General features: G+C 43.8%; 1 protein-coding gene across 2 annotated transcripts; it reads left to right on the top strand.

The window, feature by feature from the left end:
• Positions 1-8,929: 8,929 nt before the first annotated feature.
• EMC6 (ER membrane protein complex subunit 6) lies at positions 8,930-25,582 on the top strand. Of its 2 annotated transcripts, XM_069317613.1 has the most exons (4): positions 8,965-9,033; positions 20,066-20,292; positions 22,078-22,239; positions 25,343-25,582. In XM_069317613.1, the coding sequence occupies exons 3-4, from the start codon at positions 22,101-22,103 to the stop codon at positions 25,549-25,551; spliced, it is 348 nt and encodes a 115-aa protein (XP_069173714.1). In that variant the 5' UTR covers positions 8,965-9,033; positions 20,066-20,292; positions 22,078-22,100; the 3' UTR covers positions 25,552-25,582. The 2 variants fall into 2 exon arrangements, with proteins under 2 accessions (XP_069173715.1, XP_069173714.1); XM_069317614.1 differs by lacking the exon at positions 20,066-20,292 and having other exon boundaries at positions 8,930-9,033.
• The last annotated feature ends 607 nt before the right edge of the window (positions 25,583-26,189 follow it).

The following is a 26,189-nucleotide window of genomic DNA, read 5'->3' as shown; positions in this document are numbered from 1 at the left end:
GTGCGGGGTGACTACACAGTTCTCAACTTCTCACTTTAACATTGGTCTTACGCGGCAAAATCGGGCCAAGTGTTGGTATTTGCACTTGACAGTACAAACATCTCTGTGGTCTTCATATGACTAGTTAATCCGGAATGTTGCAACCCGTTCTCGCAAATTTAATAAGTCAATATTGACTTATTAAATATGTGCATAGGTGACATACTTAACATAATAGATACCCTTAAAAAGATTCATAGAAAACACCGACCTTACCTAACCTTGTTAGTATGTTAAGATAAGCATCTTATTGCTTCGTAATTACAATTATTACCTAACCTATAATAGGTATAGGTTACGTAATAATTGTAATTACGAAGCAATAAGATGCTTATCTTAAGATACTAACAAGGTTAGGTAAGGTCGGTGTTTTCTATGAATCTTTTTAAGGGTATCTATTATGTTTAGTATATCACCTATGCACGTAGCTAATAAGTCAATATTGACTTTACGAATGTGCGAGAACGGGTTGGAATGTTATATACCAAGCGGTCTCCATAACATTAGACAGCGTGACGGAGTCCATCGGGAAGAAGTGAGAGGACATCCAGGCGGCAGTACTTTCTCTCTCTCTCTCTCTCTCTCTCTCTCTCTCTCTCTCTCTCTCTCTCTCTCTCTCTCTCTCTCTCTCTCTCTCTCTCTCTCTCTCTCTCTCTCTCTCTCTCTCGCTCTCTCTCTCTCTCTCTCTCTCTCTCTCTCTCTCTCTCTCTCTCTCTCTCTCTCTCTCTCTCTCTCTCTCTCTCTCTCTCTCTCTCTCTCTCTCTCTCTCTCTCTCTCTCTCTCTCTCTCAAGTTCATTTTATATTACAATAGAATACCTTTAGCGTCTTGATGAAATAATTTCATTCCACTGGATGAGTCGTGTGTTGAATACAAGCTATACGGCCCTTCCCGCCACTTCCGACAGATCGGTTACCTTTAGGGAACCAAAGGTGCCAGTTCGATCCACTTCTTTGAGGATGCAAAGTATCCACCAGTAGGTTGCCATCGTATTGAATATTTATATCTGATTCTCCCCCACAGGCGTCTGAAAGGGATCCATATACCGCAAATTCATCCAAGTCTTTGAGAGATTTGCTCTTTCCCATCGTGAAAATATTCTGGAACCAATAAATATATGATATTGGAACAAGTTCGTTAGCATCTACGAAAGGAAATCCCGCAGCATTCTTGGTGATTAATGATCCTGGCCCACTGTCCCTGGTCGCAGAAGAGGAGGAGCCAGGCTGGAGCGGGGAAGGGGTGCCATGACCCAGCGGCAGGTTATATATCCTGCTCTTCCAGCCCGGGAAGATTCGCGACCCCTCTAGCTCAGCGTACGAGCGTTGAAGTTACGAAGTTTAGAGGAGAAATATCGTCCGTGTCAGCTGACTAACACCCAGGTACCTATTTTACTGCTAATACCTACTGTTCCTACTTTACTGATGGTCCTAGTCCAACGCAAAGAGTGAGTCCCTGGGGCCAAATTCACGAAGCAGTTACGCAAGCACTTACGAACGTGTACATCTTTCCTCAATCTTTGACGGCTTTGGTTACATTTATTAAACAGTTTACAAGCATGAAAACTTGCCAATCAACTGTTGTTATTGTTATAAACAGCCTCCTGGTACCTCGGAGTTCATTAACTGTTTAATAATTGTAAACAAAGCTGCCAAAGATTGAGAAAAGATGTACAGGTTCGTAAGTGCTTGCGTAACTGCTTTTGTGAATCTGGCCCCAGGATCGTAAGCGCTTGCGTAACTGCTTCGTGAATCTCGCCCCAGGTTCGTAAGCGCTTGCGTAACTGCTTCGTGAATCTAGCCCAAGGTTCGTAAGCGCTTGCGTAACTGCTTTGTGAATCTGACCCCAGATTCGTAAGCGCTTGCGTAACTGCTTCGTGAATCTGGCCCCAGGTTCGTAAGCGCTTGCGTAACTGCTTCGTGAATCTCGCCCCAGGTTCGTAAGCGCTTGCGTAACTTGCGTAACTGCTTCGTGAATCTGGCCCCAGGTTCGTAAGCGCTTGCGTAACTGCTTTGTGAATCTGACCCCAGATTTGTAAGCGCTTGCGTAACTGCTTCGTGAATCTGGCCCCAGGTTCGTAAGCGCTTGCGTAACTACTTCGTGAATCTCTCCCCAGGTTCGTAAGCGCTTGCATAACTGCTTCGTGAATCTAGCCCCCTGCAGGTCGTCAGCGAATAGGCGGGAAGTAGAGAGGTGTAGTGTGTGGAAACATTAAAGAGAAGAAATAAGACGCTCTTTATGAAGGATATGTACTTGAATACCATCCATCTTCAAGGACTGTGGATGGAGAGGCTGACAGGACCTAAGAAGGCCAATTACCTACTTAGGTACAATGGAACAATGGACCCGGGAAGTGCGGATAGGTGGATGAGAAGAGCTCATCAACATGCGCCCCGCTGGTCACGTGACACGCACGCGGAGAGACACCTGGCGGCGGCTGCCGGAAGTTGGAATCAGAGAGAACAGGTGAATAGCTATGAGCGTGAGGGAGATGGTTCCCCTTAGGGGTATTGTAGGGCTCTGATGGTTCCCCAGGGGTATTGTAGGGCTCTGATGGTTCCCCCCAGGGGTATTGTAGGGCTCTGATGGTTCCCTCAGGGGTATTGTAGAGCTCTGATGGTTCCCCTGGGGTATTGTAGGGCTCTGATGGTTCCCCCAGGGGTATTGTAGGGCTCTGATGGTTCCCTCAGGGGTATTGTAGGGCTCTGATGGTTACCCCAGGGGTATTGTAGGGCTCTGATGGTTCCCTCAGGGGTATTGTAGGGCTCTGATGGTTCCCTCAGGGGTATTGTAGGGCTCTGATGGTTCCCCTGGGGTATTGTAGGGCTCTGATGGTTTCCTCAGGGGTATTGTAGGGCTCTGATGGTTCCCCCAGGGGTATTGTAGGGCTCTGATTGTTCCCCAGGGGTATTGTAGGGCTCTGATGGTTCCCCAAGGGGTATTGTAGGGCTCTGATGGTTCCCCTGGGGTATTGTAGGGCTCTGATGGTTCCCTCAGGGGTATTGTAGGGCTCTGATGGTTCCCTCAGGGGTATTGTAGGGCTCTGATGGTTACCCCAGGGGTATTGTAGGGCTCTGATGGTTCCCTCAGGGATATTGTAGGGCTCTGATGGTTCCCTCAGGGGTATTGTAGGGCTCTGATGGTTCCCTCAGGGGTATTGTAGGGCTCTGATGGTTACCCCAGGGGTATTGTAGGGCTCTGATGGTTCCCCAGGGGTATTGTAGGGCTCTGATGGTTCCTTCAGGGGTATTGTAGGGCTCTGATGATCCCCCAGGGGTATTGTAGGGCTCTGATGGTTCCCTCAGGGGTATTGTAGGGCTCTGATGGTCCCCCAGGGGTATTGTAGGGCTCTGATGGTTCCTTCAGGGGTATTGTAGGGCTCTGATGGTCCCCCAGGGGTATTGTAGGGCTCTGATGGTTCCCCAAGGGGTATTGTAGGGCTCTGATGGTTCCTTCAGGGGTATTGTAGGGCTCTGATGGTCCCCCAGGGGTATTGTAGGGCTCTGATGGTTCCCCAGGGGTATTGTAGGGCACTGAAGTTGGTTGCCCAGGCTTGTAATAATGATATGACTCCCCCCTTAGGCTTGTAATACCGACAGGATGACCTGGACACGTTAACAGGAGAGGGAAAAGTTCACAGTTTAAATATGCGATGCAAATATCAGCCCTGTTCCGTAGGGGGGCGGGGCGACACCTGTGAAAAGTTGTGATCAAATATTTGACTGTGGCCGGCCCTCCTCAGGTGGGTGAGAGAGACTTCCTCAGGTGGGTGAGAGAGACCTCCTCAGGTGGGTGAGAGAGACCTCCTCAGGTGGGTGAGAGGAGACAGCTCACATTATCCACCAGACGGTTACAGCTCACATTACATCGAAAAAAACTATTTTATGGTCTTATTTATGTACTAGCTGTACCCGGCCATGCGTTGCTGTGGCTCAGCAACCCTTCCCTGTCCCCTCGTCCTCCCAGCCATTCCCCACTCCCCCGTCCCCTCGTCCTCCCCATCATCCCCTACTCCCCCGTTCCCTAGTCCTCCCAACTATTTCCCCCTTCTCTCGTCCTCCCCATCATCCCCTACTCCCCCGCCCTCTCGTCCTCCCCACTATTCCTCCCTCCCCATCCCCGCGTCCTCCCCACCATTACCCCCTCCTACGTCCCCTTGTTCTCCCCACACTTCTCCACTCCCCTGTCCCCTCGTCCCTACCATCCCCCTCCCCTTGTCCTCCCCACCATTCCCCACTCCCTCGTCCGATGCGTTTCCAAGTGATCTGATGTTCCTATCATAAAAATGGGAACATCAAATGATATGGTGGTCCCCATCACTGAAAAATAAGAACAGTTAAAAAAGCGAAATATGAAACAAGGAAAAAATAAAAATATTAACTATTCTTACGAAATGAACGGTATGGTAAACAACACAGCTCAATTCCAATGGAATGTCACACAAAATAATTAAATCAAAATGAAAATAAATCAAAATCTATGAAAATTCAATTTATCAATGCAATCGGAAACATTTAAATGGAATCGTAGCATATTTAGTATAGCGTGTGTTGCTTTTTTACGTGCAACATATGACGCTGTTTAAAAAAAATGTTTTTACCTGTCACAGGTGTGGCATCTGTATAATAGGTATATAAAAACGCGAGCGTATTCGAATGGAATGTTGTGTCAAAATTTCACAGCAATCGGTGAAGAATTTTCGGAGATTAGCAATTTTGAACAAAGGAACATTTACTTTTTTATTTATATAGATATGGTTTATGGTGTTGATTTAGTTCATTAGTTTTTCAGACTTTTACTGTTCAGACTGATTGATGAAGATGAAGCCACCCAAAAGGTGGCACGGGCATGAATAGCCCGTATGTGGTGGCCCTTTTGAGCCATTATCAGTATCAAGAGCTGATACTGGAGATCTGTGGAGGTGCGACTGCACCCTGCGTGACGGGAGATGTCTCCCGTGAAGTTCAGACTTACGGACTGTTGTTAATATAAGGGTGTTATAGGTGGCCGCTCCGCGATGAATGTTCACTATCCCAAGGCATGTGAACTATTTAACTGAATTTATCTGAAGGCCCCTAACTCTTTAGGTGGCCTGGACGGCGACAGGAAGCCGGCGGCATGTCAAAGGTACCCATAGTTGCTGAGGCTTTTTTCTAACTGGTTTTTGGACTGCTTACGGCCTCGTGGATGGGGGGGGAGGTGATTCCTTGGGTTTATAACTCACTATACAAAGACGAGGGTTTCTCGTATGTTATTAAGCCTTCACAGAAAGGTTTGTTTATTTTCCAAAGAATTAGCCTATATAAAATTGTTATCGCACTTCCGCTGAAAGTATAAAATACCTAAATATTTTTTTTACATTTTTTTTAACTTATAAATTTATGTTGCTCATACGTTTTAAATAGTTATGTCTACTTTTTATAGGAGATATTTTAATGTATTCATATTGAACAGCTGCAGCACAAACATCATCCAATGAGAAACAACTTGAAATATGTTATATATATATCCCCCATTCCCATCCCTTCCTCCTAACCATTCCCTACTCCCCCGTTCCCTAAGTCCTCCCCACTATTCCCCACTCCCCCATCCCTACCTTGTGGATTTGATTGTTCAAGTCACGATCGACTTGAGAATGGTCCAGGATGGACCGAAACGTCGTCGTCCCTTCACTTTCTAGTGCGTGGTCTGGTCAACATGTTATTTATATATATTTCTAGCGTTAGTCCTCAATAACTTCCACGTTTTCTGTCTGCTATAATACCAAACGCTGCGGCTCCGGGTGCTGCTACCGGAACTTTTCAAACGCTCTATCTTAATATTCTCAGCGATAAAATATTCAAGTTTTCACATCTTTAATGAATACAACTGGTGAAATCGGCAAGGGGGGAAAAATGCCCACAAAAAGAGTGTCGATTGTATAACTTTTCACTAGGTAGGGCAATTGTATGGTAATTGTTTTTTAGTCCACATAAAAATATAACATTTTGTCACTTCTATGCAGATAAATGCAATTAATGCAATTGCAGCAGTCTCCGTGGTGTAGTGGTAAGACACTCGCCTGGCGTTCCGCGAACGCTATGTCATGGGTTCGTATCCTGGCCGGGGAGGATTTACTGGGCGCAATTCCTTAGCTGTAGCCTCTGTTTAACGCAACAGTAAAATGTGTACTTGGATGAAAAAACGATTCTTCGCGGCAGGGATCGTATTCCAGGGACCTGCCCGAAACGCTACGCGTACTAGTGGCTGTACAAGAATGTAACAACTCTTGTATATATCTCAAAAAAAATTGTGACTGTTTAACAGTATTGAGTTCGTTGCCCTGGGAATATATATATATATATATATATATATATATATATATATATATATATATATATATATATATATATATATATATATATATATATATATATATATATATCTGAAAACTCACACCCCAGAAGTGACTCGAACCCATACTCCCAGAAGCAACGCAACTGGTATGTACAAGACGCCTTAATCCACTTGACCATCACGACCGGACAATTGTCCGGTCATGATGGTCAAGTGGATTAAGGCGTCTTGTACATACCAGTTGCGTTGCTTCTGGGAGTATGGGTTCGAGTCACTTCTGGGGTGTGAGTTTTCAGTTGCATATGTCCTGGGGACCATTCAGGCTTGTTCGCATATATATATATATACATCAAAATAATATTGATGTTATCGTATTCAGTTATCGTTATACGTACTGAACCTAAGTGGTGATTGGTGGATATAATATGGATGACAACACAGATGTCATAATAGGATCGTTTGGGATTTATACACAAAATCTAAATAGATATCGTCATTATCTAAATAGATATCGTCATTATCTAAATAGAATATCGTCATTATCTAAATAGAATATCCTCATTATCAACACTAGCGCGTTTTCGACTCGTAATTAAGGATCCCGGGTTCGATCCTGGGTGTTGTAGTCTGTGGAGGGTCAGTAGTCCAGCCTTACGACTTCCATTAAAATAATTCTTAATTATTATTTTAGTTTTAAGTCTTAGTTTTTTACATTTTTTTTTCTCACATCTTGCTCGAAACGCTGTGCGTATTAGGCTTTAGGCATAGTATGTACTAGCTCTATCTAGAAATCCAGCATTCTGCTTGAAACTCAATATGTATGTACGGAACTTTTACCTAAATAAAGAATTATATAAAAGAATTATTATTATTATTATTATAGTGTTAGGGTTTATTATTTAAGTTAATCCTGAAAAAGAACTAGTTTTCTATGATAGGGTTCGTTTTTTAAAGCTGCGTTTTCTTTGAAGATAATATTACAAATAATAGTACAGTAATACAGATTATAATTATAATACTACTACTACTACTACTACTACTACTTATCTCTCCAGGACCGCCGTGATCGCTACTGTCTTCGCTATCATGTGCGGTCCTTGCAACATCCTTCCTCTCGCCTCTGTCGTGCTTTAACTTTTACCCCTCCTGCGGTTCCTGTTCCTCTTCACCACCTCCCTCTTTCTGTCCGCTTATCTCGCTTACAGGATTCTCATTCAGTTCGTATTTCTAATATTTCTCATAATACCCAGATGATGGGCACTGGGGCTCATGCCTGTGGACCTATACTTACAACCACGTTCTCGTCTGTGGACCCTCTCTACTTTGGTTGGGCTCTCGGTGTGCTTGGTAGAGTTAGGAGGGTGTTTGTCTGGTTAGGTGAGGTGTTTGTTTGCTAGGCCTGTGGGTACATAACTGGTCGGGCTCTGGTTACACAACACGGGAGACATTTCCCGTCACGCAGTGTGCAGTCGCACCTCCACAGATCTCCAGTATCATCTATTGATACTGAAAATGGCTCAAAAAGGCCACCACTTATGGGCTATTCATGCCCAAGCCACCTTTTGGGTGGCTTAATCTTCTCTCTCTCTCTCGGTTACACAACTGGTTGGGATATGGTCGTTTCGGACACGAGACGATTCGGTTAAACTAATATTCTGTTTTTAAACCGGATGTATGTTATGCTAGGCTGTATATTAAGCAACTGACATATGTGGAGAGCTTGTGACACTAGCTCTCCACATATGTCAGTTGCTTAATTTAGAACCTGTACTTGAGGTCGATCTCGAACCCATTGTTGATGTGACGACTTATATTGAATTTTGTAACTAGCTCATCAAGATTGTAACTTGCTTAGCTAAATGAATTGTGGGGTTCAGTCCCTGAGCCCATTATGTGCCTCTGTAACCCTTTCCACTACCGCCCACAAGATGGGTATGGGTTGCATAATAAATGAACTGAACTAAACTGTATTAATGTTATTAAGGTTAGGCTGCATTGGGCTCGGCTGCAATAGATTGGTTTGATTTGGGTTACGTTAGGTTGGGTTGAGCTAGGTTAGTCAGGTTTCAAAATTCCACTACGTAGTGGAAATTCGTAGTGGTAAAGCGCGCGCCCGGCTCTTCGCCAGCGCTTTGACCTGCTGCCCGGGAAGGATTGACCGGTCGACAATCCTTAACTGTTCACCCAGCAGAGAATAGGTTGTTAAACGATTTGGCGGGTCGTATTCCGGAGAAAATATTAGGATTAAGGACTTAATCCTAATTTTAATAAAAAAAAACGAAACGCTATGCATGCTAGTGGCTTTATAAGAATTTAAGAATTCTTTTTATATATATAAATAAAAAAATAAAAAAAATCCGCTGACGAATCTTGTGTGCGATGAAACTTGTATCTGGCATAATTCAAATATTAACTTAAATAATTCGTTTGTTAGACAATATATGATATTCAGATCTATAAATTACTTTAGAAAGGCCTATAATGCATATAAATATTAATTTACACACTCCTGGCGCTATACGCTAGGAATTTCAATATGGCATTCAAATAATTTTAGGCAGAGGGTCCCTGAGTCGGTTGGACGCTTACGGTTCATTGACTACGGGGCCGCCAGTCGTCAGGAAGCAGCGGTGACGTGAACTACGTCGTTCCCGTATAGGTGAGGCTGATCATTTTTTTTTGTTTTTTTTTTTTGTTTGCTAGTATATTTGAGCAGTTGGGAGGTACACATGAATATATAGTCTACCTCCACCTACAATGCTTAATGCATTATACATTTGTTCGCTATTATAACATTGATTTTTCTTTAATGTCTCCGTGGGTCATTGTTTCTGTATTTTTTTTCATCCGGGTTCCGTAGTATTCAAATGTTTGTATTCCACTAATGCTAAATAGTCTGTCCTCTCTCGGATATTGTGGAAGATTTTGAGGATCATGATTTGCCAACATTATATGGGTAGAATATTATGTAGAAAACACTACTTCCCCAGTGTTAAACCACCCTGTCGGCTGGCTAGGCTCGTTAACGCGGCGGTCGACCACCACCTCCCAATACGCATTTATTATCGACTTTAATGTACTGCGTATTAAAAATAGTTTTTATCGTGTATAAATTAATTTTATATTCTATGTTTAATTAGGCGTATAGTAGGCTCGGTATTTAGGTTCTGTTGGCAATTATTTGTACTTGAAGTATGTGGAGGGTGAAGCATTTACAGTTGCCTGTCCTCAGGCCAGGCTCGCCTACGCCGCCGCCTGACCCAAAGCCGCGTTCATCAGTTTGATCGCAGTGCGTATTCAGAATTATTCTCTCGTGTAAGGTAATATTATTTCATCGTTAATAGTTTAAAAACTAAGTTTAGTGACAAGCGACAGTCCTGTGTACAATCCTTCTTCCCAACGGGAAGGAGCGGGGACACCTCCAAGAACTGAATTTACCCGAGGGCCACTAACACTAGTGGCCTCGATGAGGACAGTAAGCCGGCGGCTTGTCAGAGGTCCCCCCCCCCATTTGCCCTGATGATCTTTTCCAGCTGTATTTTAAAACCCAGCAGAGTTTTGGCGTTTACGGCTTCGTCGTGTAGGCGGTTCCACGGGTTTACAACCCTAAGGGAGAAAAAGCATCTCCTGTTTCTTGTCCAACATTCTAGCTTGTTGAGTTTGAACCTTTTGCAGACAGTCCTGATCGTCATCCTCCAAATTGTTTAGTATTTTAAAGGGTTCTATGAAGTCCGCCCTGTCATGCCTGGTCTGCAGTTTTTTTTTTTTTTTTTATAGATATATACAAGAGTTGTTACATTCTTGTACAGCCACTAGTAAGCGTAGCGGTTCAGGCAGGTCCCTGGAATACGATCCCCGCCGCGAAGAATCGTTGTTACAACCAAGTACACATTTTACTGTTGAGTTAAACAGAGGCTACAGTTAAGGATTTGCGCCCAGTAAATCCTCACCGGCCAGGATACGAACCCATGACAAAGCGCTCGCGGAACGCCAGGCGAGTGTCTTACCACTACACCACGGAGACTTGTTAGCCCTGTCTTAGGGACTAGGTTAGGTTGAGGGCTTGTGGCCCTCAACCGTTCCTGATACGAGAGATGACTAAGCTCTGGTATGATTTTTGTCGTAAGACATAGCTATATAACTCTGGTAAGACATGACTCCAGAGCAGCTATATGTCTTTCTGAAGATGCATGAGGTCTCCATGCCTGGATGCAATAATTCATGTGGGGGCGCACCAGAAACTTGTATAATTGAAGGTCTACTTTCTTTTCCTTGAAGGGAAAGGTACGCATGATTATTCCCTGGGTTTAGTTTGCTTTTTTACTGCCGCTCCCACTTGTTGTACAACTGTCAGTGATTGGAGGATTCTGACTCAACGATAATGTTGATGATTTGGTAGTTGTGTTGTGTATTGTTTTGCCTCTCGTTTTGGATTCTGACTCCAAGGTCCCTTTCTTCATCTATCTGTTGAAAGGTGGTGGTGTCAATTTGGATGTTGTGACGTGGATTGTTGTGCCCCACATGTAAGGTCTTGTATTTATCGACATTAAGAAGTCATCTGACGATTTGTGGGGTTCATGAAGATCTTTCATGTTACGCTTGTGGTTACACAACTAGTCGGGGTCTGGTTAAATAACTGGTCGGGCTCCGGTTAAATAACTGGTCGGGCTCCGGGGGTGTAATTTGGGCTTTGGGTTGTGTATGGTCGGTCTTCGGTTCGTGCATGGTTGTGCTTCAGATGTTTTTTGTTCGGTTCGTGCATGGTTGTGCTTCAGATGTTTTTTGTTCGGTTCGTGCATGGTTGTGCGTCAGATGTTTTTTGTTCGGTTCGTGCATGGTTGTGCGTCAGATGTTTTTTGTTCGGTTCGTGCATGGTTGTGCGTCAGATGTTTTTTGTTCGGTTCGTGCATGGTTGTGCGTCAGATGTTTTTTGTTCGGTTCGTGCATGGTTGTGCGTCAGATTTTTTGTTCGGTTCATGCATGGTTGTGCGTCAGATGTTTTTTGTTCAGTTCGTGCATGGTTGTGCGTCAGATGGGTTTTGTTCGGTTCGTGCATGGTTGTGCTTCAGATGTTTTTTGTTCGGTTCGTTCATGGTTGTGCTTCAGATGGGTTTTGTTCGGTTCGTGCATGGTTGTGCGTCAGATGTTTTTTGTTCGGTTCGTGCATGGTTGTGCGTCAGATGTTTTTTGTTCGGTTCGTGCATGCTAGGCTTGCGGTTACACAACTGGTCGGGGTCCGGTTACACAACTGGTCGGGCTCCGATTACACAACTGGTGGAGCTTTGGTTACACAACTGGTCGGGCTCCGGTTAAATAGCTGGTCGGGCTCCGGTTAAATAGCTGGTCGGGCTCCGGTTAAATAACTGGTCGGGCTCCGGGGGTGTAATTTGAGCTTTGGGTTGTGGATGGTTGTGCTTCAGAGGTTTTGTTCAGTTCCTTCATGCTAGGCTTGCGGTTACACAACTGGTCGTGCTCCGGTTACATAACTGGTCGGTCTCTGGGGGTGTCACTATTGGGCTTTGGGTTGAGCATGTTCGAGCTTCGGTTCGTGCATGGTTGTGCTTCAGATGTTTTTTGTTCGGTTCGTGCATGGTTGTGCTTCAAATGTTTTTTGTTCGGTTCGTTCATGGTTGTGCTTCAGATGTTTTTTGTTCAGTTCGTTCATGGTTGTGCTTCAGATGTTTTTTGTTCGGTTCGTGCATGGTTGTGCTTCAGATGTTTTTTGTTCAGTTCGTGCATGGTTGTGCTTCAGATGTTTTTTGTTCGATTCGTGCATGGTTGTGCGTCAGATGTTTTTTGTTCGGTTCGTGCATGGTTGTGCATCAGATGTTTTTTGTTCGGTTCGTGCATGGTTGTGCTTCAGATGTTTTTTGTTCGGTTCGTGCACGATTGTGCTTCAGATGTTTTTTGTTCGGTTCGTTCATGCTAGGCTTGCGGTTACACAACTGGTCGGGGTCCGGTTACACAACTGGCCGGGCTCCGATTACACAACTGGTGGAGCTTTGGTTACACAACTGGTCGGGCTCCGGTTAAATAGCTGGTCGGGCTCCGGTTAAATAACTGGTCGGGCTCCGGTTAAATAACTGGTCGGGCTCCGGGGGTGTAATTTGGGCTTTAGGTTGTGGATGGTTGTGCTTCAGAGGTTGTTTGTTCAGTTCCTTCATGCTAGGCTTGCGGTAACACAACTGGTCGGGCTCTGGTTACATAACTGGTCGGTCTCTGGGGGTGTCACTAATTGGGCTTTGGGTTGAGCATGTTCGAGCTTCGGTTCGTGCTTCAGATGTTTTTTGTTCGGTTCGTTCATGCTAGGCTTGCGGTTAAACAACTGGTCGGGCTCCAGTTAAATAACTGGTCGGGTTCTGGGGGTGTAATTTGGACTTTGGGTTGTGCATGGTCGGTCTTCGGTTTGTGCATGGTTGTGCTTCATATGTTTTTTGTTCGGTTCGTGCATTGTTGTGCTTCAGATGTTTTTTGTTCGGTTCGTTCATGGTTGTGCTTCAGATGTTTTTTGTTCGGTTCGTGCATGGTTGTGCTTCAGATGTTTTTTGTTCGGTTCGTGCATGGTTGTGCATCAGATGTTTTTTGTTCGGTTCGTGCATGGTTGTGCGTTAGATGTGTTTTGTTCGGTTCATTCATGCTAGGCTTGCGGTTACACAACTGGTCGGGGTCCGGTTACACAACTGGTCGGGCTCCGATTACACAACTGGTGGAGCTTTGGTTACACAACTGGTCGGGCTCCGGTTAAATAGCTGGTCGGGCTCCGGTTAAATAACTGGTCGGGCTCCGGTTAAATAACTGGTCGGGCTCCGGGGGTGTAATTTGGGCTTTAGGTTGTGGATGGTTGTGCTTCAGAGGTTGTTTGTTCAGTTTCTTCATGCTAGGCTTGCGGTAACACAACTGGTCGGGCTCTGGTTACATAACTGGTCGGTCTCTGGGGGTGTCACTAATTGGGCTTTGGGTTGAGCATGTTCGAGCTTCGGTTCGTGCTTCAGATGTTTTTTGTTCGGTTCGTTCATGCTAGGCTTGCGTTTAAACAACTGGTCGGGCTCCAGTTAAATAACTGGTCGGGTTCTGGGGGTGTAATTTGGACTTTGGGTTGTGCATGGTCGGTCTTCGGTTTGTGCATGGTTGTGCTTCATATGTTTTTTGTTCGGTTCGTGCATTGTTGTGCTTCAGATGTTTTTTGTTCGGTTCGTTCATGGTTGTGCTTCAGATGTTTTTTGTTCGGTTTGTGCATGGTTGTGCTTCAGATGTTTTTTGTTCGGTTCGTGCATGGTTGTGCATCAGATGTTTTTTGTTCGGTTCGTGCATGGTTGTGCATTAGATGTGTTTTGTTCGGTTCATTCATGCTAGGCTTGCGGTTACACAACTGGTCGGGGTCCGGTTACACAACTGGTCGGGCTCCGATTACACAACTGGTGGAGCTTTGGTTACACAACTGGTCGGGCTCCGGTTAAATAGCTGGTCGGGCTCCGGTTAAATAACTGGTCGGGCTCCGGTTAAATAACTGGTCGGGCTCCGGGGGTGTAATTTGAGCTTTGGGTTGTGGATGGTTGTGCTTCAGAGGTTGTTTGTTCAGTTCCTTCATGCTAGGCTTGCGGTAACACAACTGGTCGGTCTCTGGGGGTGTCACTAATTGGGCTTTGGGTTGAGCATGTTCGAGCTTCTGTTCGTTCATGGTTGTGCTTCAGATGTTTTTTGTTTGGTTCATGCATGGTTGTGCGTCAGATGTTTTTTGTTCGGTTCGTGCATGGTTGTGCATCAGATGTTTTTTGTTCGGTTCGTGCATGGTTGTGAGTCAGATGTTTTTTGTTCAGTTTGTGCATGGTTGTGTGTCAGATGTTTTTTGTTCGGTTCGTGCATGGTTGTGCGTCAGATGTTTTTTGTTCGGTTCGTGCATGGTTGTGCGTCAGATTTTTTTTGTTCGGTTCGTGCATGGTTGTGCTTCAGAAGTTTTTTGTTCGGTTCGTGCATGGTTGTGCTTCAGATGTTTTTTGTTTGGTTCGTGCATGGTTGTGCGTTAGATGTTTTTTGTTCGGTTTGTGCACGGTTGTGCTTCAGATGTTTTTTGTTCGGTTCGTGCATGCTAGGCTTGCGGTTACACAACTGGTCGGGGTCCGGTTACACAACTGGCCGGGCTCCGATTACACAACTGGTGGAGCTTTGGTTACACAACTGGTCGGGCTCCGGTTAAATAGCTGGTCGGGCTCCGGTTAAATAACTGGTCGGGCTCCGGTTAAATAACTGGTCGGGCTCCGGGGGTGTAATTTGGGCTTTAGGTTGTGGATGGTTGTGCTTCAGAGGTTGTTTGTTCAGTTCCTTCATGCTAGGCTTGCGGTAACACAACTGGTCGGGCTCTGGTTACATAACTGGTCGGTCTCTGGGGGTGTCACTAATTGGGCTTTGGGTTGAGCATGTTCGAGCTTCGGTTCGTGCTTCAGATGTTTTTTGTTCGGTTCGTTCATGCTAGGCTTGCGGTTAAACAACTGGTCGGGCTCCAGTTAAATAACTGGTCGGGTTCTGGGGGTGTAATTTGGACTTTGGGTTGTGCATGGTCGGTCTTCGGTTTGTGCATGGTTGTGCTTCATATGTTTTTTGTTCGGTTCGTGCATTGTTGTGCTTCAGATGTTTTTTGTTCGGTTCGTTCATGGTTGTGCTTCAGATGTTTTTTGTTCGGTTCGTGCATGGTTGTGCTTCAGATGTTTTTTGTTCGGTTCGTGCATGGTTGTGCATCAGATGTTTTTTGTTCGGTTCGTGCATGGTTGTGCATTAGATGTGTTTTGTTCGGTTCATTCATGCTAGGCTTGCGGTTACACAACTGGTCGGGGTCCGGTTACACAACTGGTCGGGCTCCGATTACACAACTGGTGGAGCTTTGGTTACACAACTGGTCGGGCTCCGGTTAAATAGCTGGTCGGGCTCCGGTTAAATAACTGGTCGGGCTCCGGTTAAATAACTGGTCGGGCTCCGGGGGTGTAATTTGAGCTTTGGGTTGTGGATGGTTGTGCTTCAGAGGTTGTTTGTTCAGTTCCTTCATGCTAGGCTTGCGGTAACACAACTGGTCGGTCTCTGGGGGTGTCACTAATTGGGCTTTGGGTTGAGCATGTTCGAGCTTCTGTTCGTTCATGGTTGTGCTTCAGATGTTTTTTGTTTGGTTCATGCATGGTTGTGCGTCAGATGTTTTTTGTTCGGTTCGTGCATGGTTGTGCATCAGATGTTTTTTGTTCGGTTCGTGCATGGTTGTGAGTCAGATGTTTTTTGTTCAGTTTGTGCATGGTTGTGTGTCAGATGTTTTTTGTTCGGTTCGTGCATGGTTGTGCGTCAGATGTTTTTTGTTCGGTTCGTGCATGGTTGTGCGTCAGATTTTTTTTGTTCGGTTCGTGCATGGTTGTGCTTCAGAAGTTTTTTGTTCGGTTCGTGCATGGTTGTGCTTCAGATGTTTTTTGTTTGGTTCGTGCACGGTTGTGCGTTAGATGTTTTTTGTTCGGTTTGTGCACGGTTGTGCTTCAGATGTTTTTTGTTCGGTTCGTGCATGCTAGGCTTGCGGTTACACAACTGGTCGGGGTCCGGTTACACAACTGGCCGGGCTCCGATTACACAACTGGTGGAGCTTTGGTTACACAACTGGTCGGGCTCCGGTTAAATAGCTGGTCGGGCTCCGGTTAAATAACTGGTCGGGCTCCGGTTAAATAACTGGTCGGGCTCCGGGGGTGTAATTTGGGCTTTGGGTTGTGGATGGTTGTGCTTCAGAGGTTGTTTGTTCAGTTCCTTCATGCTAGGCTTGCGGTAACACAACTGGTCGGGCTCTGGTTACATAACTGGTCGGTCTCTGGGGGTGTCACTAATTGGGCTTTGGGTTGAGCATGTTCGAGCTTCTGTTCGTTCATGGTTGTGCTTCAGATGTTTTTTGTTCGGTTCATGCATGGTTGTGCGTCAGATGTTTTTTGTTCGGTTCGTGCATGGTTGTGCATCAGATGTTTTTTGTTCGGTTCGTGCATGGTTGTGCGTCAGATGTTTTTTGTTCGGTTCGTGCATGGTTGTGCTTCAGAGGTTGTTTGTTCAGTTCCTTCATGCTAGGCTTGCGGTAACACAACTGGTTGGGCTCTGGTTACATAACTGGTCGGTCTCTGGGGGTGTCACTAATTGGGCTTTGGGTTGAGCATGTTCGAGCTTCGGTTCGTGCTTCAGATGTTTTTTGTTCGGTTCGTTCATGCTAGGCTTGCGGTTAAACAACTTTTCGGGTTCCAGTTAAATAACTGGTCGGGTTCTGGGGGTGTAATTTGGGCTTTGGGTTGTGCATGGTCGGTCTTCGGTTTGTGCATGGTTGTGCTTCATATGTTTTTTGTTCGGTTCGTGCATGGTTGTGCTTCAGATGTTTTTTGTTTGGTTCGTTCATGGTTGTGCTTCAGATGTTTTTTGTTCGGTTCGTTCATGGTTGTGCTTCAGATGTTTTTTGTTCGGTTCGTGCATGGTTGTGCATCAGATGTTTTTTGTTCGGTTCGTGCATGGTTGTGCGTTAGATGTTTTGTTCGGTTCATTCATGCTAGGCTTGCGGTTACACAACTGGTCGGGGTCCGGTTACACAACTGGTCGGGCTCCGATTACACAACTGGTGGAGCTTTGGTTACACAACTGGTCGGGCTCCGGTTAAATAGCTGGTCGGGCTCCGGTTAAATAACTGGTCGGGCTCCGGTTAAATAACTGGTCGGGCTCCGGGGGTGTAATTTGAGCTTTGGGTTGTGGATGGTTGTGCTTCAGAGGTTGTTTGTTCAGTTCCTTCATGCTAGGCTTGCGGTAACACAACTGGTCGGGCTCTTGGGGTGTCACTAATTGGGCTTTGGGTTGAGCATGTTCGAGCTTCGATTCGTTCATGGTTGTGCTTCAGATGTTTTTTGTTCGGTTCATGCATGGTTGTGCGTCAGATGTTTTTTGTTCGGTTCGTGCATGGTTGTGCATCAGATGTTTTTTGTTCGGTTCGTGCATGGTTGTGCGTCAGATGTTTTTTGTTCAGTTCGTGCATGGTTGTGCGTCAGATGTTTTTTGTTCGGTTCGTGCATGGTTGTGCGTCAGATGTTTTTTGTTCGGTTCGTGCATGGTTGTGCGTCAGATTTTTTTTGTTCGGTTCGTGCATGGTTGTGCTTCAGAAGTTTTTTGTTCGGTTCGTGCATGGTTGTGCTTCAGATGTTTTTTGTTCGGTTCGTTCATGGTTGTGCTTCAGATGTTTTTTGTTCGGTTCGTGCATGGTTGTGCGTCAGATATTTTTTGTTCGTTTCATTCATGCTAGGCTTGCGGTTACACAACTGGTCGGTGTCCGGTTACACAACTAGTCGGGCTCCGATTACACAACTGGTGGAGCTTTGGTTACACAACTGGTCGGGCTCCGGTTAAATAGCTGGTCGGGCTCCGGTTAAATAACTGGTCGGGCTCCGGTTAAATAACTGGTCGGGCTCCGGGGGTGTAATTTGGGCTTTGGGTTGTGGATGGTTGTGCTTCAGAGGTTGTTTGTTCAGTTCCTTCATGCTAGGCTTGCGGTTACACAACTGGTCGGGCTCTGGTTACATAACTGGTCGGTCTCTGGGGGTGTCACTAATTGGGTTTTGGGGTGAGCATGTTCGAGCTTCGGTTCGTGCATGGTTGTGCTTCAGATGTTTTTTGTTCGGTTCGTTCATGCTAGGCTTGCGGTTAAACAACTGGTCGGGCTCCGCTTAAATAACTGGTCGGGCTCCGGAGGTGTAATTTGGACTTTGGGTTGTGCATGGTCGTTCTTCGGTTCGTGCATGGTTGTGCTTCAGATGTTTTTTGTTCGGTTCGTGCATGGTTGTGCTTCAAATGTTTTTTGTTCGGTTCGTTCATGGTTGTGCTTCAGATGTTTTTTGTTCGGTTCGTGCATGGTTGTGCGTCAGATGTTTTTTGTTCGGTTCGTGCATGGTTGTGCTTCAGATGTTTTTTGTTCGGTTCGTTCATGCTAGGCTTTAGGTTACACAACTGGTCGGGGTCCGGTTTCACAACTGGTCGGGCTCCGATTGCACAACTGGTGGAGCTTTTGTTACACAACTGGTCGGGCTCCGGTTAAATAACTGGTCGGGCTCCGGTTAAATAGCTGGTCGGGCTCCGGTTAAATAACTGGTCGGGCTCCGGGGGTGTAATTTGGGCTTTGGGTTGTGGATGGTTGTGCTTCAGAGGTTGTTTGTTCAGTTCCTTCATGCTAGGCTTGTGGTTACACAACTGGTCGTGCTCCGGTTACATAACTTGTCGGTCTCTGGGGGTGTCACTATTGGACTTTGGGTTGAGCATGTTCGAGCTTCGGTTCGTGCATGGTTGTGCTTCAGATGTTTTTTGTTCGGTTCGTGCATGGTTGTGCTCCAGATGTTTTTTGTTCGGTTCGTTCATGGTTGTGCTTCAGATGTTTTTTTGTTCGGTTCGTGCATGGTTGTGCTTCAGATGTTTTTTGTTCGGTTCGTGCATGGTTGTGCTTCAGATGTTTTTTGTTCTGTTCGTTCATGGTTGTGCTTCAGATGTTTTTTGTTCGCTTCGTGCATGGTTGTGCTTCAGATGTTTTTTGTTCGGTTCGTTCATGCTAGGCTTGCAGTTACACAACTGATCGGGTTCCGGTAGCGAAGAGTGACCTGGCGGTCACAGGTCAGCAGAGTTTCCACATTCAGTAATTCTCAAAGGTCAAATAGCCATTTTGTAATTGGGAATAGCTGTTCCCTAAGATGCTTGTGTAATTAACCTCAATTAAAATAATTCAACCAATCTGGATCATTCAGTGCAACAGAGGTTAGTTGTTAAACTTAAGCCTTGCAAGTAACTTAGACTAGGCGGAAGCATACAATGCTCTGGTCTGGGTAGAGAAGCATGTGGGAAGGACAGTGTGGGTTCCGGAGCAACACAGGGAAGGTGCCCACTCCACCTCTCCCCAAGACCTTACCACAAACATCTAGCTGGTCGCCAAAGGTCAAGTTTGCTCAGAGTTTTTGTTATAGGGAATTGGTCAACTCATTGCCGATATGGTTAAGTCAGGGAGTGAAGTGATTTAGATTTTTAGTTTTTGAATAAACCATTTAGCTATTAAATTGCCTTTTTTTATTATTAATTTCCATTTTGTGTAATTTATGTGAATTGGTCCGTACCACGTGGGTAGCCGGCGAGGCCGAGTTGATTTGGGCGTAGATTCTACCACCGAATCAGAATTCATTATTCTCAGCTTTGAATTTTAATTCCGCACTAACGGATATCCAAGTTTATATATTACTAGTGGGGATCAAGCCCCAAAATTGTATTGATTAGCATAATCGATTCAGACCTCGATCATTGCTCAGTGTTACTGGTCTGGTGGTGGCAGCAGAGGCGACTCTAGAGCTTTGCTAGAAGTCCGTTTCACGTCATACGGGTTGTAGAATCTTAAGTCGGTCAATCGTCTCAAGACCACGTGGCGTGGGGTTCGGCTCAAGTAAAAGTTTGGAGTCCCTTGGTATGGAGATTTAAATAAAATAGAATACGGGTACAAAGAAAGGAGTAGAGAGAAGAGATATATATAATATAAAATGTGTGTGTGCAGAATTAATATTAATAAAACAATTAACATCGTGTAGTGTACTGTATATATCAAAATATATTACTTTGAAATCCGTATCAGTCACTATATATAAAAAATTGGGCTACTCTTATTACAAATTCGCTACTTTTAGAGCGTCAGCTCGCTACTTTCAGCAATTGGGATCTGGCAACCCTGGTGTACACAATAAGCGTATTGGGGGAGCAGTGTCAAGAGTTGTTGAGGACTGTCACAGGCGTCAAGGTGTCACTGGCAGTGTCACGGCTGTCACAGGCGTCACGGGGGCAGTGAAGGCACAAGCGGGAGTCACTGTGACAGGGATCTGAGGGGGAGAAATAAGTTATATTCGGTGAAGTGAAGGTACGGACCCATCTTTTCGTGTCTTAGGAACTGGGCATGACGTCAGGGGGCACTGCTTGGGTAGGAACTGGGTATTTCACCGAGAGCACTGTGTGGTCAGGAGTTAGGTATTCTGGTAGGGGTACTGCTGTGCCAGGAGCTTGATATTCTGATAGTGGAAATTGATCAGAGACTGGATATTCCACTAGGGAAGCTGCTAGCTCAGGGACTGGATAGACTCAGGGAATCATTGTTAGAGAATGTGCAGTTCCTTGTTAACTGTGTTGTTCCCAGTAGCCAGTTCAGCTTCTTTTCCCACTAATTTTCTTTTGATTATGAGGTACGCTTCCCAGATCACCGCGTCCAGCCACTTGGACTGGACGGTCTTGCTTTGTGCAGGTCTGCGTTCAATCCCCCGACCGTCTTAAGTGGTTGGGCACCATTCCTTTCTCCCGTCCCATCTCGAATCCTTATCCTGACCCCTTCCAAGAGCTATATAGTCCTAATGGTTTGGCACTTTCCCCTGATTATTCCCTCCCCTCACAAATCACCGCCTCTTCCAGATGGTCAGCGGCAAGGCGTACGAGGATGGTTCGGCGCTCTCCACCGATCTTCCATAACTGGGTTTTCTTGGCTTTTATCCATCCCCTGAATGGGAGGCAGGTGGCTGATATTTTCTTGCATATTTGTGGGCTTGCTGTTGGAGTTCTTAGTGTTTGGTGTTAGCCAGGCCTCTTCCCTCTTGGTAGCTTTGCTTATTTTACTCTTATCATGATTTATGGAGCACTGCCTTACAGGTTGGTACACTAAGCACTGCCACTCGTGTTTCAACCTCAACTTCATGGTTTTTTCCCCTTCTTAAGCTAGACTGGGCTATTTTAATTTTGTTCTTGCCGATTCAAGGTGTGGTCTTTGATTTCTCATCTTTTCCTTGTTTAAGGGTGTCCCCATTCATTGGAGAATCTCACTTTCAAGGCAGCTATCTTATAGGCCTTAGCACTGAGGAATTGCATGAGGGAATTTCATTCTCTGCATTAGAGATAGTTGTCTGTTCCAGGCCTCTCTTCCTTCTTGGCCTTAAATTTGTCATGCTCTCAGTTCTGGTCCTATTTTGATGTAAGTGTTCATCATTCTTTGTTCTACAACACACACTATGTTCAGGCACAGCTGTTAAATAGTATTGTTGCAAATTTTGAGAAATGCAGATAAGGAATTTGGAAAGAAGACGGTGAGAATGCATATATCAGGAATGCAAAATTAGTGTTGACTCATTTCATGAATATTTCTGAAGTACATTTAATAATTTTTGACATAAGACTGTATCTCAATTATTGACTATATAGATATTGAGGTAAAATTTAGTTAATCATTTGAATATCAAAAAGCTTGTGTAAAGTAGCAGAATTGAGCTGTAGTAAGAGAGTCAATTTAGTAACCGTGAAGTTGACAGGGACAGGTATCCTGCCGGCATTTAAATTACCCTATTTTGTCTAGGCTATTTTGTTAAATTTCTAAATCAAGCATTGTTCTTGCTTCAGTTTTTTTTATCTCCATTGGTGAGTGAGTGTTGAATATAGGTAGTTTTTATATTCAGTATTCTCTAGTGTGTGTGTGTGTATACACACACACAACCGTATAATATCATTCATTATTGTATAATTATTATTTCATGTACCTAAGTAAATTATAAATAATCAAAATATTCAAGGTAGATTTCTTTTTTATTCAAATTTATTTCAGTGGTGGTAATGTATTCATACATGATTACATACTGTATTACTAAAATTAAGCCTTCTTAACTTGCAGCTTGCAGAGAGTTGAGGATCAGAATGTCGGGGAGAGTTCGCACACGAGTGGATCGAGGGACAGGAGAAGTTGTAGCATATAGTGATGCTGCTGTACGGAACAATTTTGCTGTCATTGAATACTGTCGTACCTCAATGGCTGCTTTGTCTGGGGCAACAGCAGGTTAGTGTCAGGTCCTCGCCACTATACAGTACTGTACTACACAAGTTAAGGTTGTTGAGAAAGTGATGTAGGATTTTGGTTTACAACACTTACTTTATAATGCTGTATGCTGTACTGGATACCGTGTTGTTTTGTTACTAATTCTTAAAAGCATCATATTAAATTTGGGTATGTAGTACAGTACTGTACGAAATTACAAACTTCATAACTTTTATTTTTAATGTTATTCAATTATTATTACATATCATTACAGTATAAATTTTAGTTATGAGATCTCCATGTGGGAAGCTGCCTCTGGTATTTTTTCCTTTCTACAGTGTTAATTAATGGTTTGCTCAATCATTTTATGCTTGAAATTTATACGCTGACATAATGTAATGCATTTTGTGGTAGTAAATTTCTTTGAAGGTTATTTAATAAATTTTGTCCGATGAAAGGTTCTTTGTGGGTAATATTTCTATAGTGACTACTGTTCTGAATGGCTTGAGCTGTAAGCTAGCATCCCATCATAATAAAAATGATAGAACTCTGGCTTTAGTGCTGTTTGATGTTTTATACTTTTAAGGGAAGTTGAAAGATCAGAATGCATTTTCTGTTAATAAAGGGTTCCATCTCCAATATTCACACTTTCTATCTTCATTATTTTAGTCAGGGCTCTACTATTACAAGTCGTGTCATATTATCATTTATCATAAAATATGATTGCTGATTGGTTTGATCCATCATCAAATACGCCGTCAAGTTCAAGATCAGTCCTGGTTGATACCTGGTTGATGGGGTTCTGGGAGTTGTTCTACTTCCCAAGCCCGGCCCGAGGCCAAGCTTGACTTGTGAGAGTTTGGTCCACTAGGCTGTTGCTTGGAGCGGCCCGCAGGCCCACATACCCATCACAGCCCGGTTGGTCCGGTACTCCTTGGAGGAAACAATCTAGTTTCCTCTTAAAGATGTCCACGGTTGTTCCGGCAATATTTCTTATGCTTGTTGGGAGGTTGTTGAACAACTGAGGACCTCTGATGTTTATAGTGTTCTCCGATTGTGCCTATGGCACCCCTGCTCTTCACTGGTTCTATTCTGCATTTTCTTCCATATTGTTCATTCCAGTATGTTATTTTGCTGTGTAGATTTGGTACTTGGCCCTCCAGTATCTTCTACGTGTATATTATTTGATATATCTCTCGTTTTCTTTCTAGTGAGTACATTTGGAGGGCTTTGAGACGATCACAATAATTTAGGTGCTTTATCGCTTCACTTGTACGAATAGGTCCAATACTGGAGGTGGTTTTTGCTTTTGATTTTGCATATGTGAAGAAGTACAGTATTTTGGATTTTTCTTTATTTCCTGAATTGCTTTCTATTCTGCCTTTCTTCAGTTTGATATGAGTGTTTCAATTTCCGCTCGATTTCTTCAATCTCCCTATTTAAATTATTCCTTCTTTAACGGGAAAGTCATGTCTGCTTAAGCATTTCTGTTATTTTTTCCTTCTTTTATAGTGTCGTCTGCATTCTCTTTCTACGTTGGATCTCTCTCTGGCTTTCCTCAAAGGAACATGTTTCAGACAGACATGATTCACTTCCGAAGTCAGTTTTCTATTCCTTCTGTAGGACTTACAAACATTCCATGGGAAACTGTTCTAAGTTCCCTGTTTATTTTCTCCCAGTCTATCCTTTTATTTTTAAAATTGAATTTACTGAATAACCCCTCTCACTTGATCAGCGTTTTAGGTCTATTCTGAGTATTGATGGTCGTTTGCACTACAATGAGCTTGTGATCTGAGTATGTGGTATCTGATATCGTAATGTCCCTGATGTCTTCATTGTTCGTAAAGACCAGATCTAGAATATTTTCATTTCTCGTTGGCTCTGATATCTGCTGGTTGAGTGAAAATTTGTCACAGAATCTAAGTAGTTCTCTAATCTGTGGTTGGTTATATCCCAGTAGATTTCCTGGTATAATAATATTGTTTGCTATTCTCCATCTGAGACTAGGCAAGTTGAAGTCACCTAGGAAGATAATATCAGGTATCGGGTTCTCCAAATAATCAAGCCTATTCTCTATTTTATTTATCTGTTCAGTAAATTCCTCGGCCGTTGCATCTGGCGGTTTGTATATTAGAATAATCAATAAGTTTATTTTCTCTATTTTTAATCCCAGTACCTCTACCACCTCATTTGTAACATTAAGGAGCTCCGAGCATACAAAGTCATCCCTAATATACAGACCCACTCCTCCATGTGACCTAATTTTCCTATCACACCTGTATAGGTTACATCTTGGAATCCAGATCTCATTGTCCAAGAATTCCCCTGCATGGGTTTCTGTGAAAGCTCCAAATACTGCATTTGACTCCATGAGGAGGCCATTTATGAACTGTACTTTGTTGTTTGTTCTTGTTTTTAGTCCTTGTATGATGGCAAAGATAAATGAGGTTACTCTATTAGAGATGGTTGGACTGGGAGGCTTTTTCGGCAAGCCCAATATGCTTGGACATATTGAGTTTGTTCTGATCAGTGCTGATTGTTGTAGGGTAGTTGCCTGTCGTAGTTGTCGTTCCCTTTTGGTGTGTAATTGTATCTGTAATTCTGGTATGCAAGTGGGTCTGGCATCCAGTTCCATACACTCTCCATGCTCCTCCTTTTGAATTCTTTCTTTTTTTATAAAAAATGTATAGTTTTTCCTCCAAATTCATTATCCTGCTTGCCACTCTTTATGTAGCGTTCTGTGCCTTTCACATGAAAGTATGGGCAGCTGAGGTCATAGCATTTTCTGTCCTCCAGTGAGGTTTGGCACATGTCAGGATGGAAAAACCTACATATTGATCAAAATCGACACTCGCCTTTCCTAAGCATATTTAAACATTTTTTTGGGATGTTAATAACTGCATTCTAATCCTTTCTTATTACCAGCATATCTATGTCTGCATATGCCCTTTGCATAAAATTTGCATAAGTCTGTCCTTCTGGTCTGTCCGAGAGAGAGAGAGAGAGAGAGAGTGTGTCTGTATTTTATTTAATGATAATGTCTCATTTTATTTTACTGCACCCTGTGTGGTTGATACAATGTATATCTAATACACATCTTAATATTTTGTTCATTTTCTTTCAGGAATGCTTGGCTTGACAGGCCTGTATGGGTTTCTGTTCTTTTTGCTGGCCGGCATGGTGCTGTGGCTGATGCTGCTGTTGAAGGCGGGCTCCAAATGGCAGCAGTACTTTGTCAGCCGTCAGTCTCTTCTTACCAGTGGTCTTTTCTCTGGGCTCTTTACTTATATTTTATGCTGGACTTTCCTCTATGGGATGGTTCATGTATACTGAAATGGATTATTAAAAATTAAATGAGTTTGAATGTCATTGCTTAATTGATATCCTTGTTTAATTTTATCATGATAATGTTATATTTTATTATGGTGATGTTAAAAGTAAAACTAACAAATTATATTCTCTCATAACTGTTGTAGGTTAAACAAATCTGACATGTGAATAAAAATGTGATCAATTATTTAAGAGCTATTTATGCATGCCTTAAGTAATAAAAAGGTGTAAAGTGAAATCAATTGGTTATACAGTACCTGTTTGTGTGTTATTACCTGGTTTGGGTAGGATTTAAGATTTTCTAGTACTTGCTCTGTTGGAAGTAATTTATGATTCCCAGTGTCGAGGGAATTTTCATTTGATTGAAATCTCGAAACTTGTAAAATGGGCACCCATTTACATTTGATTAGTAATTACCGAAGTGTAGTTACAGGAAGAGAGCTGCGCTCCTGGTGTCCCGTCTTCCCAGTACAGTACTCTGTTGTGTAATGCTTTGGCACCACAGTGCTGCGAGCAACAGAGATTCTCGGTTTACAAAGTACCGCATCTATAGTACTACAGTTGAAATTTGTTAAACCAGATATTTGAGAACAAATATGCAGTTGATATTACAAATTCTTCACATGCAATAAGATCCATGA

Source organism: Procambarus clarkii, chromosome 88 (assembly GCF_040958095.1).
Source record: "Procambarus clarkii isolate CNS0578487 chromosome 88, FALCON_Pclarkii_2.0, whole genome shotgun sequence".
Taxonomy (NCBI): domain Eukaryota; kingdom Metazoa; phylum Arthropoda; class Malacostraca; order Decapoda; family Cambaridae; genus Procambarus; species Procambarus clarkii.
The sequence above is the reverse complement of the archived record's forward strand: the minus strand, read 5'-3'. Positions and strand labels throughout refer to the sequence as shown.